This window comes from Melampsora larici-populina (genome assembly GCF_000204055.1).
Source record: "Melampsora larici-populina 98AG31 unplaced genomic scaffold MELLAscaffold_2, whole genome shotgun sequence".
In the NCBI taxonomy this organism is placed as follows: Eukaryota; Fungi; Basidiomycota; class Pucciniomycetes; order Pucciniales; family Melampsoraceae; genus Melampsora; species Melampsora laricis-populina.
In genome coordinates, this window is record NW_006768766.1 from 1489960 (window position 1) to 1505069 (window position 15110).

Below are 15110 nucleotides of genomic sequence, written 5' to 3' on the forward strand. Positions count from 1 at the left end.
GTATGTACTTAAATTTCCTGTATTCTTCTAGTACATACAACCTATTTTTGTCTTGTTTACCTTTCGATTTGAATTCCCCGCTCTTGGTGAAATCAACCTTCTCCCTTGCTTCGGTCAACTCTCCAAAAGATTCTCACTTTGATTGAGCTTAAGCCTTACTCCAACCAATATCCACCTTCAGCCTTCATCCATCCCTCATCGATCCACCATTCGAATTCATTTCCCTCTATTTGAGAGCTTTATTACTCGTTTCAAATCTCAACCGACTTTCAAATCATTTCTACTTAAATCTCGTCCGTTCACTCGTCCCCTCGCGTCGATAGACAACACGTTACTTCTTCAACGCGCTTCATACAGCTTCAGTAGCTAGTATCATTCACTCTTGATCTGAAACGTTCCGAGATGTCTAAAAGAACCACCTCTGCCTCCGTAAACGCCGAACAGAAGCGTCGGGACATTGAAAAAGTTCGCCTTCCTACTTCACTATTCTTGATCCTCCTCCTCTTTCTGTTCGGGATCGAGTTGTAAAGGTCCTTTCACTAACATTTCCTTTTCACTCGATTCATCTCGTAGTATCATGATCAGATCTTCTATTCAGCGCGATACTCAGACGACTTTTGGGAATACCGCCATGTCATCTTACCCAAACAGGCAAGCACTTTCTCTCATTCAACCCAACGTCAAGCCACGAGATAAGCTTATCGTTTATTGTTCTTTTTAGCTGGTGAAGTATCTACCGACCGATCGTTTGGCTGAGGAAGATGAATGGAGAGGTCTTGGTATCCGACAGAGTCCTGGATGGGAACATTATATGCGACACGGTACGTGTGACTTCATCTATGCATTCAAGCCTAAATCCCTTTCAAACATCTCTCTGACCGCTGTGTGATCAACAGCCCCAGAACCTCATGTCCTCTTATTCAAACGAGAGAAGGACTATCAGACGAAGTGAGTTGCTGAAGATCCTCGACAACAGCTTCCGGCTTGCTCAGCTCATCTTCACACTCAGATATCCGGCATAAATGTACAATGTCCTTCAACGTAGTAACCCCATATGAAACCCATAGGTCCATACTGATTAGCAACAGACGTCGGTAAATGACCTCAATCAAGATTCCTTCGATTTTCCTTACAGCTCCATCATCGATATATGCCGTTTGTCCTTTGAAGAATCCCAGCGAGTCTTTGTCGTTGTCTATCATTATAGTCTTTCTCGTACTTCCGAATGCTAGTGAACGTTCTCTCTCCATGTTGAATCGGTGTATGTTGCCTATGTTTGAGTGTGTTTTTTGATGATCATTCAGACGACCTTTTCTATTTTATTTTGTATTTTTTAATGTTCAAATCTGCCCTCTCCAACAAATAAAGTCACTGGAGACTTCAAGGTCCCTCTTCAATATTGTTTGCAAGTTCAAACCCCTGGATCTCTTGTATGCTCCTATCTTGCATGATTTTATGGATATGCCCAGCCACTGTTTAAATGCAAACTATGATGCCAAATCTATGAGCCCCTCATCTCTTTGTTCCTATCTTGATATCTGAAGTCCAGTGTCCAAGGCTTGCGCATACAAGAAAGTGGGCAGCATATTTTGGTTGTGTCATATGTGTAACACGACGCGCATTCCGACCACACATTCTGATCATCTCTTGATCAGCGGATTGAGCATATGATCGACGATAGAGCATCACTGCTTGCGTGTCACCTCGTGTCACCCAAGACAAACTTCGATAAGAATAAACGTCCGTCTAAAGTTTGTTTCAATCGTAGATCCCAACAGCAGTCCCAAGCTACCTCCGAGATAAGGCTGAAGGGTATCTAACCAAAGCTTAGAAAGTTTGGAAACCGATATCGTCTTTGTCCATGGAAACAGAGTATACAACATAAGTGAAAATACAACATGAATTATGGGGGAAAAGAGAAAAGAGATGACGAGAGAGGTACACTGTGACGTACATAAGACGACAATCAATGTGACGATCAATGATTTACCCAAGTTCTTCGACGCTTGTCACACTTTTAATCGTCGTATCGAGGAGCTTCCCGAAATCCGGAGTCCTGGTCAAACGACCGAACGTCAATCTCATCAAGCTTCATCAATGAGAATGATATATCATAAGAGGCAGAGGAGCTTTTGTAGATGTGATATGATGTATCTACAAAGGGTTCGAACCTCGGCAACTTTTGAAGGCTTTATATGCTCCAAAAACCGACGACCTTTTATCTTTGTGCTCGGGCAAGTGATTAATCCAGTGAAGTGTATACTGAGGATAATCGAATTGCTGGTTGCAAACTATTACCAAATGCTTCCATCACCCTCAGGGGTTGTTGGGGAATTTCTGAGCCCCTAGGGGTATAAACATTTTTGTGACTGACGTATGAATTAAGAATGAGTCATGGAGATTTTCGATTTATTTGCTCCTGGTCCTATCTGGCATCTTTATCCATGCTGGTGTTATCTCTTGCATGCCTGAATCGAGTATTAAGAATTGTTTCCTTTGATACCATGGGAGCTGGTAGGAAGTTATGTTTTATTGCTTTTAAATTGAAATTGGTCAACAGAAAACCTTGGAACAAGGACTCGCATATTTTTATCGCGTTGGTCATTTGAGTAAATGAATAGAGTAAATTTGCAACTAAACACAAATGATGAGATGTCACAATCGCTACATACAAACATCTGGCCTTATTTGACAGACCAAGAATCATGGATGGTCCGAGAAAACCGTAAAGCAATGTGATGCAAATGAGAGAACGAAGCTCAGTGCTTTTTAACTCTCCATGCCCAGGAGATTTGGAACTGAAGAGATCTAAGCAGCATGTGGCCGCTGGAGGGATACGAAAGATCAAGTTCGATATTCGAGCAAGCGGCCGAGAGGAAAAGGTTAGGGGATTCTCAACTGAACTGCTTTGAGGTTTCGGCCGGCAAATGCATGGAAAGTTGGGCGTTCGGAAAAAACTTGAGATGCGACTTAAGATACTCCGATGTGAATTTCAAAAATAATGGAAAGTTTCTTTTATGGGTATTAAGTCATGCTTGTTTTTCATTGGTACAGGAATGGATATCGTGACAAGGATGATTTGGTGTTATATACATGGTCATAAATGGGTATTAAGTCAAGCGTGGTTTTGGTTTATACAATAATGGATGTCGTCACGTATTGGTCTGGTGCTATATACATAGTCATGATGAGAAGGATGAAAAATAGAAAAATTGGAAACCAAACATCAGAAGAAATGAGGCGAATAAACAACATGCTCAGAAAAGTAGATAAAATAGCGAAGCGCTGCAAAACTGATAGCCAGATCACTCAGCCTTCTTTTTATCTTTCTTTGCCTGCTGGAGAGCCAGCTTCTCCTGCTTGGCGATTCGAGCTTGTTCACGGAATTGAGCCTTTTCTTGTGCCATCATTTCCTTTGCTTCTTTCTTTTCTCTAGCTAATCGTTCCTTTTTCTCCTTTTTGGATTCACCTGGGGAGACATCGGATGTTTCAGAAAGGAGGGGTACCTCAGCCTCCGGAACAGCAGTTGTGTCTTGCTCTTCAGCAGGAGCGTTGAGTGCATCTTCAGCGCGTTGCTTCTTGATTTGTTTTTTGACTTGAGCTCTGTGCTTTCTCTCTTGATGTACGGTCTTGCGTTTAGTAATCCATTTGCGAGTAATCTTGATGGGAGAACGCTCAGGACGACCTTTGAGAGACCAGACATATTCAACGGCAGCTTTCTTCATGTATCGAGCAAGATCCTCTGAGACACGGTCTTCATCAAGAATGTGTCGCTCCAAGAGTTCTTCAGGTAAGCTGGCTCGGAAGGCGGCCAACAACTCACGTACAACTTGTGGATCGGGTTTGTGTAGGGTAGGTTGCAGTTTGATACGCTCCCCTGAAGGTTGAGTAGCACCGTCTTGATCAACGGGGGTGTCTTGAGCAGGGCTTTCGACGACAACAGCCGTTTCTTGAAGAGCTGGAAAGGTTAGAGGATCTATGCGGTGGCAGATGTCGTACATCAAGCTGATCAATGGGTCAAAGATGGCTTGATTGGCCGGGGTGATACGGAAGAGTTCGGGTCCGTCTTCAGAAACTTCATTTGAACCTTCTGCAGATGCGCCAGGGACTCCATTGATTACTTCCCCGGTAGAAGCACCACCCTCGATTGCTTTTTGTGCGCTCTTGCTTTTCTTGGTCTTCTTGGTACTCTTGGGCTTTTTGTTCTTCTTGGCGGCGGACGTCAAAGCTTTGACCTTTCTCCAACCGTAGACTTGGAAAGCCAAGTAGGCGAGGGTGATTTCGACAGAGAAGGCCGGAGCAAAGAAATCACTGTTAAGACGATGATGTCAGTACACTTCGTGACTCCTGATTTAGTGCGATTAAGGGGTATCTTACATTCCAATTGCGATGGGCATGAAGGCACTGGCACTAGGTAGATTGATAGAGGAACGAATGGGGTCAATAGCAGCGCTTTGTGATAGTTTTCCAGTGGGTCGGGCTTACATTATTAATCGGACCATAACACGTCTTTTAGTGCGGCGGAGAAGCACATTGATATCATGACGCAACTCTTCTTCGGTAGGTTGATAAGGCTGATCCTCTTCGTCTGGTCGAGGCTCGCCAGCGTATGCGGGAAAAAACACAGTGACCTAGGGAAATGGTGACGCGTCAGAAAATGCCTAGCATGTAGTGAAGAGCCCGACTAACCTCTCCCAATTTAGACTTGGGTGGTAAGCGAGCTAACGTCTCGACGCAGGGACTAGGAAGCCACTTGGTAAGCATGTTGGCACCCTGTGTGTAAATTTAGGATGGAGGTGAGCTTTCAAGTCTATCCGGTGTAAGGAGGAAGATGATGAAGACAAACCCGAATGCAGCCACCCCTGATCTTTTGTAATCGGTAGAACTTTCCAGTCTTGGGGACTTCTCGGCGTTTGATTTGCTCACCAAATCTGACTTCTTGCTGATAATGACGTACCACCCTTTTGAGAATCTTTTCTTTGGGACGTTTGCCATCCTCGCCTTTCGGGGGCTTAGAGTACACAGAGCGAGGCGGAGTGCTGCGAAAAAGAGTTTTGAGGCTCAATACGAGTAGTAAAGTGGATGCGAAGCAATAGGTCGACTTACTATAACAAATAGGGAGTAGTGCTCTTCGAACGTCGGCCATTGACGGGGGCCGGGAACGGGATCATGAAGAGTACACTAGGAATGGTGGGATCATTGTTGTCCAGGTTTTCATCGTCGCCCATTTGGCTTTCGGGAATTGCGCCCTCGATTCCGTGGATTGATCTTGGAATCTCATCGTCAAAATCTTCCGAGTTGCTTGCTTCGAGCAGAACATCAGAGCTGTTGCGTTGCTCAGAGCCATGTTCCTCAGAGTCCTCTGGCAAAGTTGAGAGCTGATCATTATAATCTTCGCCACTGATGGTACCCACACCAGGGATCATTGGGTTTGAGGCTACTTGGGCAGCGCTGGTGGTTGCTGGAACGTTCTGTGTGATGGAAGCCATTGATAGAGTCTGAAGTGTAGTTAGGCGAAGCGTTGGAAGAAAAAATAAAGGCAAGAAAAATATGTGCTTGAATGACAAAAAAAAATTGATGACTACTTTGACAAATAAATGGACTACAAAATCAATCAATGAATATGGTGAATATAAATCGAAGAAAGTATATCGAAGAAAGTATGTCGAATCGAATCGAAGAAAGTATAGAAAGGTGGAAATGGAACTTGACAGGTGAAGAGTGTGTCAATCCATCCTTCAAAAGGCTCAAGTTATATAATCGTCTTCCCGCGCATCGGAAGCTATCCCACACTTGCTGCTTCGCGTCTCTGGGTATCTCTGGGTAGGCCGCTCTCGTTTCTCGATGTCGCTGGTCCTACGCTGTTGACTATCGTTATACGGGAGTGACGTAGCAATTTGGCAACCACTTCAGCCTGAAGTCTCTGCCATGGTCCACAATTGCACCCTTAATTCAGATGGAAGTGTAGCAAATTGTGCTGGCTCGGGCAATCATTGATATCGCTTTCCGCCATGCGAAGTCCATTCGTTCCATTCGTGAGCAATAGATCTGGTTGCACGCACCGTCTCGGCCAATGTATATTATTTCGTTCCCTGCCCAGCTCGTAATGTAGACTACCTTCCAGGCGAACTAACAATTGTTCAAATTCAAGCCCAGGTGCAATTTTGAGTTCAAGTTCGAATTCAAAATCAAAACCCAAGTTCATGATGCGGATTCAAGTTCGGATTCAAGTTCAAATTCAAGTTCACCACTCGGCTTCAGGTCCAGTTTTCAGTTCAAAGTTCGAGTTCAAGTTCAAGTTCAAAGTTCAAAATTGGGATGTTCATCAAAACCCTAATAGTTAAGGGGTTAAGTGATTTTTACACTCGACCTTTTGCACTCCATATTGAGTGTAAAAGTGGCCGAGTGTAAAAATTAACATACAGGGGGGTAAGATAGAATTTTACACTGAATATCATTCAAATTCAGCTGTGCAAAACAATCACGTGCAAAGTCACCTGTGTAAATTTCTAACTCGATGTGTCAAAGGTTGAATTTTGCACTTGATATCCTTACACTCCATTTGCAGTGTAAACACGTCAAGTGCAAAAGTCACTTTTGGGCGGGTAAATGATACTTTTGCATTCCAAAGGGTTTACACAAGATAAGTTGTGCAATGGGCTGGAGTGCAGAATTTGAAAAATTCACCCCAGATATACAATTTTACACAGAACGCGACTTAGGCAAAAATAAAGTTGTTTCAATACTCAATGTCACGATATTAATTAATTCACTTACATATCTCACGATATGTGCAGTATGTGTATGTTTCAGAGTCTCTCACTGTCTCAAATTTTGAATCACTGCTTAGCACAAAAAGTTATCCACCACATAATTGGCCACTGTGTATTTCAAGAAGCCCGCCGCCATAGAATCACAGCACAATTCAAACAAAAACAAGAAGGAAGAAAAACTTGATGACTCCCGCGCTTACCTTCGCGATCATGATCATTTGATTTTCTTATTGGAAAGAAAATGATTACAGACAGAAACCACAAATGATCAAACTTTCGCCACTTTTTTCTTTTTTCCTTTTGGCTTAGCCTTAGCCTTGACTTCCATACTGGCCTCTTGTTTGACCGGTCCCACCCCTGCTAAGTTCGGTTCAATCTTCTTGGCCTTGACCACTCCTTTCTTGCCGTTTGCTATTTTCCTAGTAGTCCTTGCTTCTTGCTTGAATGGTGAAGGAGAAGGCGATTTGACAGGGCTAGAATCAGGAGCTGGTTGCTTGATACGGAGGCGCAGGGTCAGTGGATCCGTTTGAGCGCCCTTGGGTGGATGGGTGACCTCGTGGTCATCCAGCATGTCCTTGCTGGATGACTCGTTCGCCGCGTCGAAAGAATCCTCCAACTCATATGGTTTTTTTTCGATTAAATCACCTTCATCGTGGGTATGATCTTGATGGCGATGATGATCCAAGACTGGTGGGCCTGCCATGGAACAAAGTAAATAAATATAGGGAAAAAAGGCGGAGGCATTCAAAGACTTGTCAAACAACTTACAAGTCGATGAAAAAGCCGCCTTTGCCTGACTCCCATTGCGATGGCCCTTATTCACATTGTGCTGTCCAAGAACCGGAGGACCTGACACCACATACGATACGAAAACAAATTAATCATAAATAAGGGAATCGAGTAGAAAGGAAAAATAATGAACTCACACGTTGATGTGAATGCTTGCTTGGACATGTTACCAAAATGTCCTCTGGTTGAAACACCATCACCAGGACCATTGGCATCGACCACGGTTGAGGTGACTTTGTAAGATGGCAAGTCCTCTTCAATTTGCTCCTCCACACCTGCCATGTCGACGGCGGTAACAAAAGGTACATCACCAAGCGCCTCCGGGTTCTTTTGAGTTATTTTGGCTACCCCACGATCAATGGTCTTCTGTTCTTCAGAGGTCGGCTTCCGAGAGTACACCAGCCAACTAGTCGAAGGCTGAGCCCCCGAGATCAAGCTGAGATCCCGACCAAGGAGTTGCGCTCGACCATCGTCCTTGCGATCGTCGTAATACCATACTCCTTGAGCCCCATCAACGACTCTAACCACCTTGCACCAGTAGTGGTTGTATCCCCAAAAACCACGTGAGACCACTTGATAAACCGTTTTGTCAAAGGTGAGCGATTCCGGCCATTGCATCTCCCCCATAAAGCTATCACAAACGTCCTCTGGAAGAGCAGCAGCGTTTCCGAGGTGAAAGTAGAGATTCATTGGGTTTTTGGTGAAGTCCAACCGAGATCGTTCATACAACTGAGGAATATCAGCTGATACGACATTGCTGTTGCTGTCTTCTCTATCATCAGGAGAGTCAGGCCGGCCTGACATCTCCTGCTTGCGGCGGTTTCGGCAGGTAGGGCAGCATCGAGGACTCGTCGAGAACATACCATCGGTGTGCCAAAAAGATAAGAGTTGCGTGATATCTGAGTATTCCAGGCCGGCTTCATGGAAAAGAGATGATGTAATGGTAATTGAGATCTTAGTCGCAATCTCACTTTCTTGATGAGCAGGGTGTTCGGTACATTGAAAGTCGCGTAACAGTTGATAAGAAAATTGCCGTCCAATGGAGGTTGGGAGATTGCGTTTATTGAGCAAGAGGTAATCAAGGAACAAGTCGGCCGAACAGAAAGCATCCGTAATGAAAGAGGTGGGTGAAATATTTTGAACGGCTGAATGTAAAGACTTGAGGCCTCGTGAGAGTACCGACTTAATGTGAGAGGATTGATTCATTTCTGCAGAGGCTCTTGAGGAAAAGTGGCGAATAAGCTTGGACCCTATGTCCTTACCTTTGCCATTCGAGCCCTCCATCCACAACGGAGAAAATGCAGGATAGAGACTTTCCAACGTTGCCGTTTCCCAACATCGATTTTGCTTGCCTCGATCGTTGCTCGCGGAATAGGATTGGTATGATGAGTGTCGGTCGCGGTTCACATTGGTGGATCCTACCGGGCGGCCACCCTTCTTAGGACGAAGGAGGGTGTCGGTGGTATCTGGAGGGCGTCCATCATTGGCGTCCAGTTTGCGCCGAGTTCGCTCTTTGGACCAACCCAGTGTTTCCACGATGGAGTCCCAGTTTCGGCCATACTTGACTGGGATTCCACGTCGAATCTGGGAGAAGTCGCGCTTCAAAGATTCTGTAAATAGAAGCAACTGTACAAACCCTTGAACAATAGTACAGTGACCCGAACTGGGAAAGCACCAGGGGAATCAGTCAACGGGAAATCCTATGTAATGGAGATAGGTCGCTCTTTCACAGAGAGATCACTTACGTCAAGATGTAATACTGGCGGTGCATGGATTCTTGACCATTCGTGGTATCAGGAAGCGATGCCTCAAGGTCCTCCTCACCTTCAATGGGTGGATCGTCCAACGGAAGACGCTCACGCGCCACAAACAGCATGCTATGGATGTCTGAGGTGTTCCACCAGTCGATCCAGGCCTTGGCTTTGGGGAACAGACGGGCAATTTGATCGAACTTGTCCCGAAGATTCATTCCACCAGGCTTATCTGGCTTGAGAAGGTCGAGAGCGAGGCGTTCGAAGTCCGCCTAATGAGACCAATCAAAAAGATTGTTAGTGTTTTCGAGATAAACTTCAGAGCACCTAGGATGTATGAGACTTACAACTTTACTTGCATCAACTATATTGCGATTTTTCTTCACTCGGGTAATTGATTGACGATAATGTTCATGGCATCCCTTTAACTTGCTCAAAGCCTTGGCGGGATCGTTTTCCTTGAAGACGTTCATGTACGCACTAATGAAGCCCTTTCTTTGGGCAGAAGAAAAATCCACGACTTGTTGAACCAACAAGTCCCGCTCGTGGTAGGTGATGTCGGATTGGTAGATCTGTTGGAGGAGTGTGGTGAAGTGAGCCCGATAACGTCCTTCTTCAAGGCCCCACAGCCAGGTGAGCTGAATAGGGATCCAGCGATGCATGATCTCGCTATACATCGAGGTCGTGAGTAGGTAACCGTGGTTGAAGAAGCGGTACGTGACGTCAGATAGGAGTCCCCCGGAATACATCCTGTTGTCCTTATCCCGCCGTACCAGTTGTTCCGCCATCCATTCCGATTGGAATGTGATGTGAACATCTGTGCCGAGAAGAGAGGTTGAGATCAACCTGAGACCGTTCCTAAACCCACCAGAGATTAAGGTCATTCCTTTATTAGCACATTTGTGTCAGGAGAGTATATGTATTTGTCAAAGAAAGAACTTACCTGCCCCAATGCAACAGATCCATGATCAGCCGGTCACCTCCACCAAGGCTTTCTTTTTCGGGCATGAGGCCCTTTTCGACCAGAACCTTGCGTCGTAAATAGCCTAGGCGGCCTCCATTACCAAAAGCAGGATGTATGTCGACAACCGGGGCAGTGACCGTCTGGCCTGCACTAGCTTGCCCAACCTGTAATGAGACCTGAACAACAGAGACGTCAGGAAGACCACTTGAGCCAGTGGTGTTCGAATGATACTCACCTTCAGAACCAAAGGTCCGGCCTTTGGATTGGAAACTAACTGGGCCGTTAGAGCACGCATAGCTAGAGGGTCCGCCTTTTTGGACGAGGGCCAGACATGCTTATGGATACCGGTGTGTCGAAGGACGCCCCAGCCGGTGGCCTTCTCAATATCGAATCAGCAGTTCGAATCCGGGCATTGAGTCCATTGGTGGTTTCCACTACATTCAACAGCAGGACAAATCGGGAACCTAATGACCATGTAACACATAGGAGGTTAAGACTATTGTAACGTGACATCATTAAAAGAAAACTCACTCCAAGATCAGTTCAGCTGCTTTCCCTTCGGCAGTAGGAGGCGGCGCAGCGTAATCACAGAATTCGTCGTCACAATGTAACACTCCGAGACACTTAAACCAAATGGTCTTCCATTTGGACTCCTCTTTGCTACCTTGCGACTTTTGAGTGTGTGGATATGCAATGTAGCCAAAGTTAGTGATATCGTCTCCGGGTAATCGAACAAAAACGGTGTTGCCATTAGGATAAATTGGGTATCCTTGACTATCACAGGTTGATCCATGGTCAATGAAGGTCGTCAAGTCACCGGTAGCCGGGACAGGGATCTTGAACTTCTTTCCGGTCTTCTTGGGGCGATTTCTTTTTTTCTTCTTCTTCTCGCCTGATGAAATGACGATTGCATCATTTGAAGTAGCTACAACGGGATCAGGGAAAGTAACGCGAGTCTGAGTTTGAACGAGAGACTGAGTTTGATTTCGTGAAGGGTCAGGGGTACTCGGAATTTCGAAGTCGCTGGGGAATTCATGTTCAGACATCTTGAGCAAGATGAGTAAGTAGCAAGGTATTTCCTTTGATGTAGGAAGTATGTAAGTGTTGTCGAATTGAATGAAATGATGGGATCGATACAATCGGTAGAGTTGATAGAGCAGCAATACGACAGAGGGTGTTGGATTGTAAGTATCGGATTCTGGAGACGACGACGATGGGGGTCTGGTAAGCGAAAAGGAACTGAGTCTTTCGTGGTATCCATTGGGGCTATGGGGAGGTATACGCAGGGGAACGAGTGCCATTGCGAGATCAATAAGAGGTGTCAGGTGTCAGCTCTAAAGGCGTTCTGAGATGGGTTGGTTGGAGGCTCCCAGGTCGATTGGATCCAGGAATTGATCTATCGGTGGTGCCTTTTAAGGAATCTGGGGTGGATGATAAGAGCTTTGGGCGTTGGTGTGATAGATGGTGGTGGTGGTGTCTTCGGTGATGATAGTGTTAGGGCATCGGAATGATGGGGGAAGGGCATCAAGCAGCATAGTGTTACCGGTCGGATCTGGTCGGATACTGCTGCAGGGATATGTTGATTGAATGCTTGGCGATGGGGTGCAAACTTATACTTTGGCGGTGATCTTTTGAAAAAAGACATACAAGGGCTTTACGTCCAACTTTGAGTGTAAAGCTTTTGGGGTGCAAAATTAGAATTTGAGACCCTATGCAGATTTTTGCCCTGTGGATTTCTTGCCCTGAATAACGTATGTAAAAGTTACAGTGCAAATTTCAAACTTTGACACATCAACTTAGAAATTTACACACGTGACTTTGCACGTGATTATTTTGCACAGCTGATTTCGATAGATATTCAGTGTAAAATTCTATCTTACCCCCCTGTATGTAAATTTTTACACTCGGCCACTTTTACACTCAATATGGAGTGCAAAAGGTCGAGTGTAAAAATCTATCAACCCATAGTTAAGTTAGATCAAAACCCAGCACCGAGATATGTATGCAGTGAGCTAAGCGGTCATAACCTATAGTGATCAGACACTCGCAAAAGAGTCCGACAGGTGAGATCATGAATTACATACCTACAATGATCCGACACTCGCAAGTGAATCACCAGCTCCAAGTCCAACAGGAAAGATGTGGATGGAGCCGGGTGCAAGTGTGAGTATATAGGCTAGGACTCGGCGCAGTCGTGCCACATCGGTTCGTTTTTTATCAAATTTCACCAGCTTCCCAAATTTCACATGTTGAAGCGTGATGGCCGATGAGCCTCCATGCTCTGAAGCAATCCTCAATGACGCCATAACTCAATTCACATTGGCAGTTTCTTTTTGTCCAGCTCTTTTCTCTTCGAGAGCAGCCCAAGCTCAGTGACATCTGCGAGCTTCCACGAGCCAAGCCCGGGCGAGCCCGAGTTTCTCAGGCTGCGTCACTCTTTGTGTCTTCACAGCTTTCACACGTCTCAATCTATACATCCGTATCTCAATGCATTGCTGCCTTCTAATACCATGATGACCAAACCCATATTAATAGTTATATCCATCTACCTGCATGAGCACCAAATGCCAATTTCGAAGATGTCCTGGGAACATCAATCTTACTATGTTGATATTCTCAAAATGTGCTTGCCAGTGATAGGCCAAACCTATCAGGCCAATTGTAGCCTACAATAACAAACCCCAATGAGAAGCACGTACCCTGAGTACACATATTAGAACACACCTCTTTGAACACCTTGATACCCCTCACTTAACACAAGTCCCAAACTTGCAGGGGCTTTGCTTTCTCACCTTGACAAGCTTGGTGACCTGGAAAGGGACTTGCAACTTATCAGCTACTTGTGGTGAGCAAGCAGGGACCCAAAAAGGCCCTATTCTTCTACAGCCTTGCATCTTCTGTAGTTGATATAATGTAGAATTTCTGAGGAGAGAAAAATCTTTGGAACATCTGGATCAACTTTGGTCTTTGAACAAAGTTCATTGATCAATTATTAATCTTCTTTTACAGGAAGTTGAAGAATGTGTTATTGAGGTCCCTTGTAAATTTTGTTTCAAAAATGCAGTCACCAAATTCTAAATCTTGAAATCTTTCTTTCTCTCTTGAGAAAACTTGGAGCAAGATATGAGAAATCTGGATAGACAGACCTGATGAAAAGTGGGCACAGGTACCCCAGGTTCAAATGGGTGTGGGGTTTAATCAAGACAGAGTGGGTGATTTTGAGGTTTGACAAAACCTCCAAGCCAAACTCAATATTTGAACCCCCTGCTAGCTCACCAGGCCCAGTGGACAAGCCCCAAGTCCCTTTCCAAACCCCCAAGCTTGTGAGGAAAAATGGTCTGAGTGTGGGACTTAGTTAAGTTAGTTAATACCCACTTATTTGTCACCCACATGACTACAGTTGCTATAAGCCAGACTCAACCACAGCCTGATTTGGTTTGCACCTGGCGACGGCCCCGGTCCAAAATGTTGATGATCTGTGACCTGCTATGTGTGGTGCTGTTTTTGTCATAATCAGCCAAAATGAGCTGCCCTAGACCCTGAATTAGAGCATCCCCAGCCGTGCCGTAAATTTGTACCGTACGGAGGGTCGCACGGATCGCTTAGGGTACTGTTTGATGCATGGATTTTGAACCATGCACAGCCGTGGTGCTGTACATTACGGCTTGTAGCATATTTTGCAAAGTGTATTATGGGTTAGCTCATCATCGAGGTGTATGATTTGCAGAGAGTGCAATTGTACAGGTTGGAGTTATGGGGAAAGTGAGGTACGGAAAGATTTGGGGTGCGAGCCAAAATAGAACATATTTGGCCTATTTTGGCTTGCACGTAGAGAATTGCCTAAGCTAAGTATGTATTTGGGGTAACGGCTGTGGATAAAAATACCCCAAATCTATGTACGTCACGGTTTACGGCACGCGGCTGGGGATGCTCTTACTACCTAACACCATAATTTTGACCCGTAAGTACAGTCTAAAGCCATACTGTTACCCCATAGGTACAGCCTATAGCCATATCATCAAACCACAAGGTATCCTATAAACCCATATGTCCAAAATATACAGGAATAAACCTGAATAAACTAAAAAAAATAAAAAAACCACTGGCCACATCAACTTGAAAAGTCATCTATGGCACAAACCATCCCCAATTATGCTAGAAATGACTTTTCAGTAAACTTATCTAAGTCGCCTGCCAACCTAAGCCGGTTGTTGGGTTGGCAGGGGACTTAGATAAGTTCAACTTTTCAGGACCTATTAACCCCTTTGGGCATGCGGGTTGACTCAGGTCTCCAACTTTCAACTTTTGCAGGGCACGCATGGTTGAGACTAGGTGATAGCAACTGTAGATCCTGAACCAATCAATCATATTCATCCTTATCAATTCAATACTTCTCCCCAATCTGGTTGACCAGCTAACCAAACTGCACCAAACTGGATTCTCAAACTCACAAGAAGATTGAGCCAGCTGGTCTTGTTTGCATACACTATCAGCTGACTTCTTGAGGAAAACTGTTGGTGTACATAGAACAGATCCAATACAATGGTACATGCTTCTACACATGATGCACAAATCAAGATGTGTGGAAGCTGGAAAGATACAAAGAGTGACACAGCATGAAAAACTTGGGCTATCCTGGGCTTGCCTGGACTTGATTTTTGAGTCTCATAAGTTGCATTGGACTCTGAATTCTCTGAACAGATGAATGTTCCACCCAACATCTGGCTCAAGACCAAGCAATTCTCTGATCCAACTACCATCTAGCTTGGCAACCCAGATTCTGGAGCCCACTTTGACTCACCACACCATACTACAATGTACTCTACTTCAAAC

The 15110-nt window shown here is 45.0% G+C and overlaps 4 protein-coding genes across 4 annotated transcripts; 2 read left to right on the forward strand and 2 right to left on the reverse strand.

The window, feature by feature from the left end:
* Positions 1-75: 75 nt before the first annotated feature.
* MELLADRAFT_54654 (uncharacterized protein) lies at positions 76-1497 on the forward strand (the record flags this gene model as incomplete). Its single annotated transcript, XM_007404253.1, has 4 exons — positions 76-465; positions 574-651; positions 722-821; positions 897-1497. 4 exons carry the CDS (start codon positions 403-405, stop codon positions 950-952), a joined length of 297 nt encoding a protein of 98 aa, XP_007404315.1.
* Positions 1498-1926: 429 nt separating this feature from the next.
* On the forward strand, positions 1927-2349 carry MELLADRAFT_89068 (uncharacterized protein; the record flags this gene model as incomplete). Its single annotated transcript, XM_007404254.1, has 1 exon — positions 1927-2349. One exon carries the CDS (start codon positions 1927-1929, stop codon positions 2347-2349), a length of 423 nt encoding a protein of 140 aa, XP_007404316.1.
* A 668-nt stretch (positions 2350-3017) lies between these two features.
* On the reverse strand, positions 3018-5610 carry MELLADRAFT_124108 (uncharacterized protein; the record flags this gene model as incomplete). Its single annotated transcript, XM_007404701.1, has 6 exons — positions 3018-4311; positions 4378-4410; positions 4486-4631; positions 4690-4773; positions 4847-5039; positions 5107-5610. The coding sequence occupies 6 exons, from the start codon at positions 5487-5489 to the stop codon at positions 3306-3308; spliced, it is 1845 nt and encodes a 614-aa protein (XP_007404763.1).
* Positions 5611-7192: 1582 nt separating this feature from the next.
* On the reverse strand, positions 7193-7844 carry MELLADRAFT_59051 (uncharacterized protein; the record flags this gene model as incomplete). Its single annotated transcript, XM_007404700.1, has 4 exons — positions 7193-7246; positions 7327-7469; positions 7542-7622; positions 7700-7844. The coding sequence occupies 4 exons, from the start codon at positions 7842-7844 to the stop codon at positions 7193-7195; spliced, it is 423 nt and encodes a 140-aa protein (XP_007404762.1).
* Between the last annotated feature and the right edge of the window lie 7266 nt (positions 7845-15110).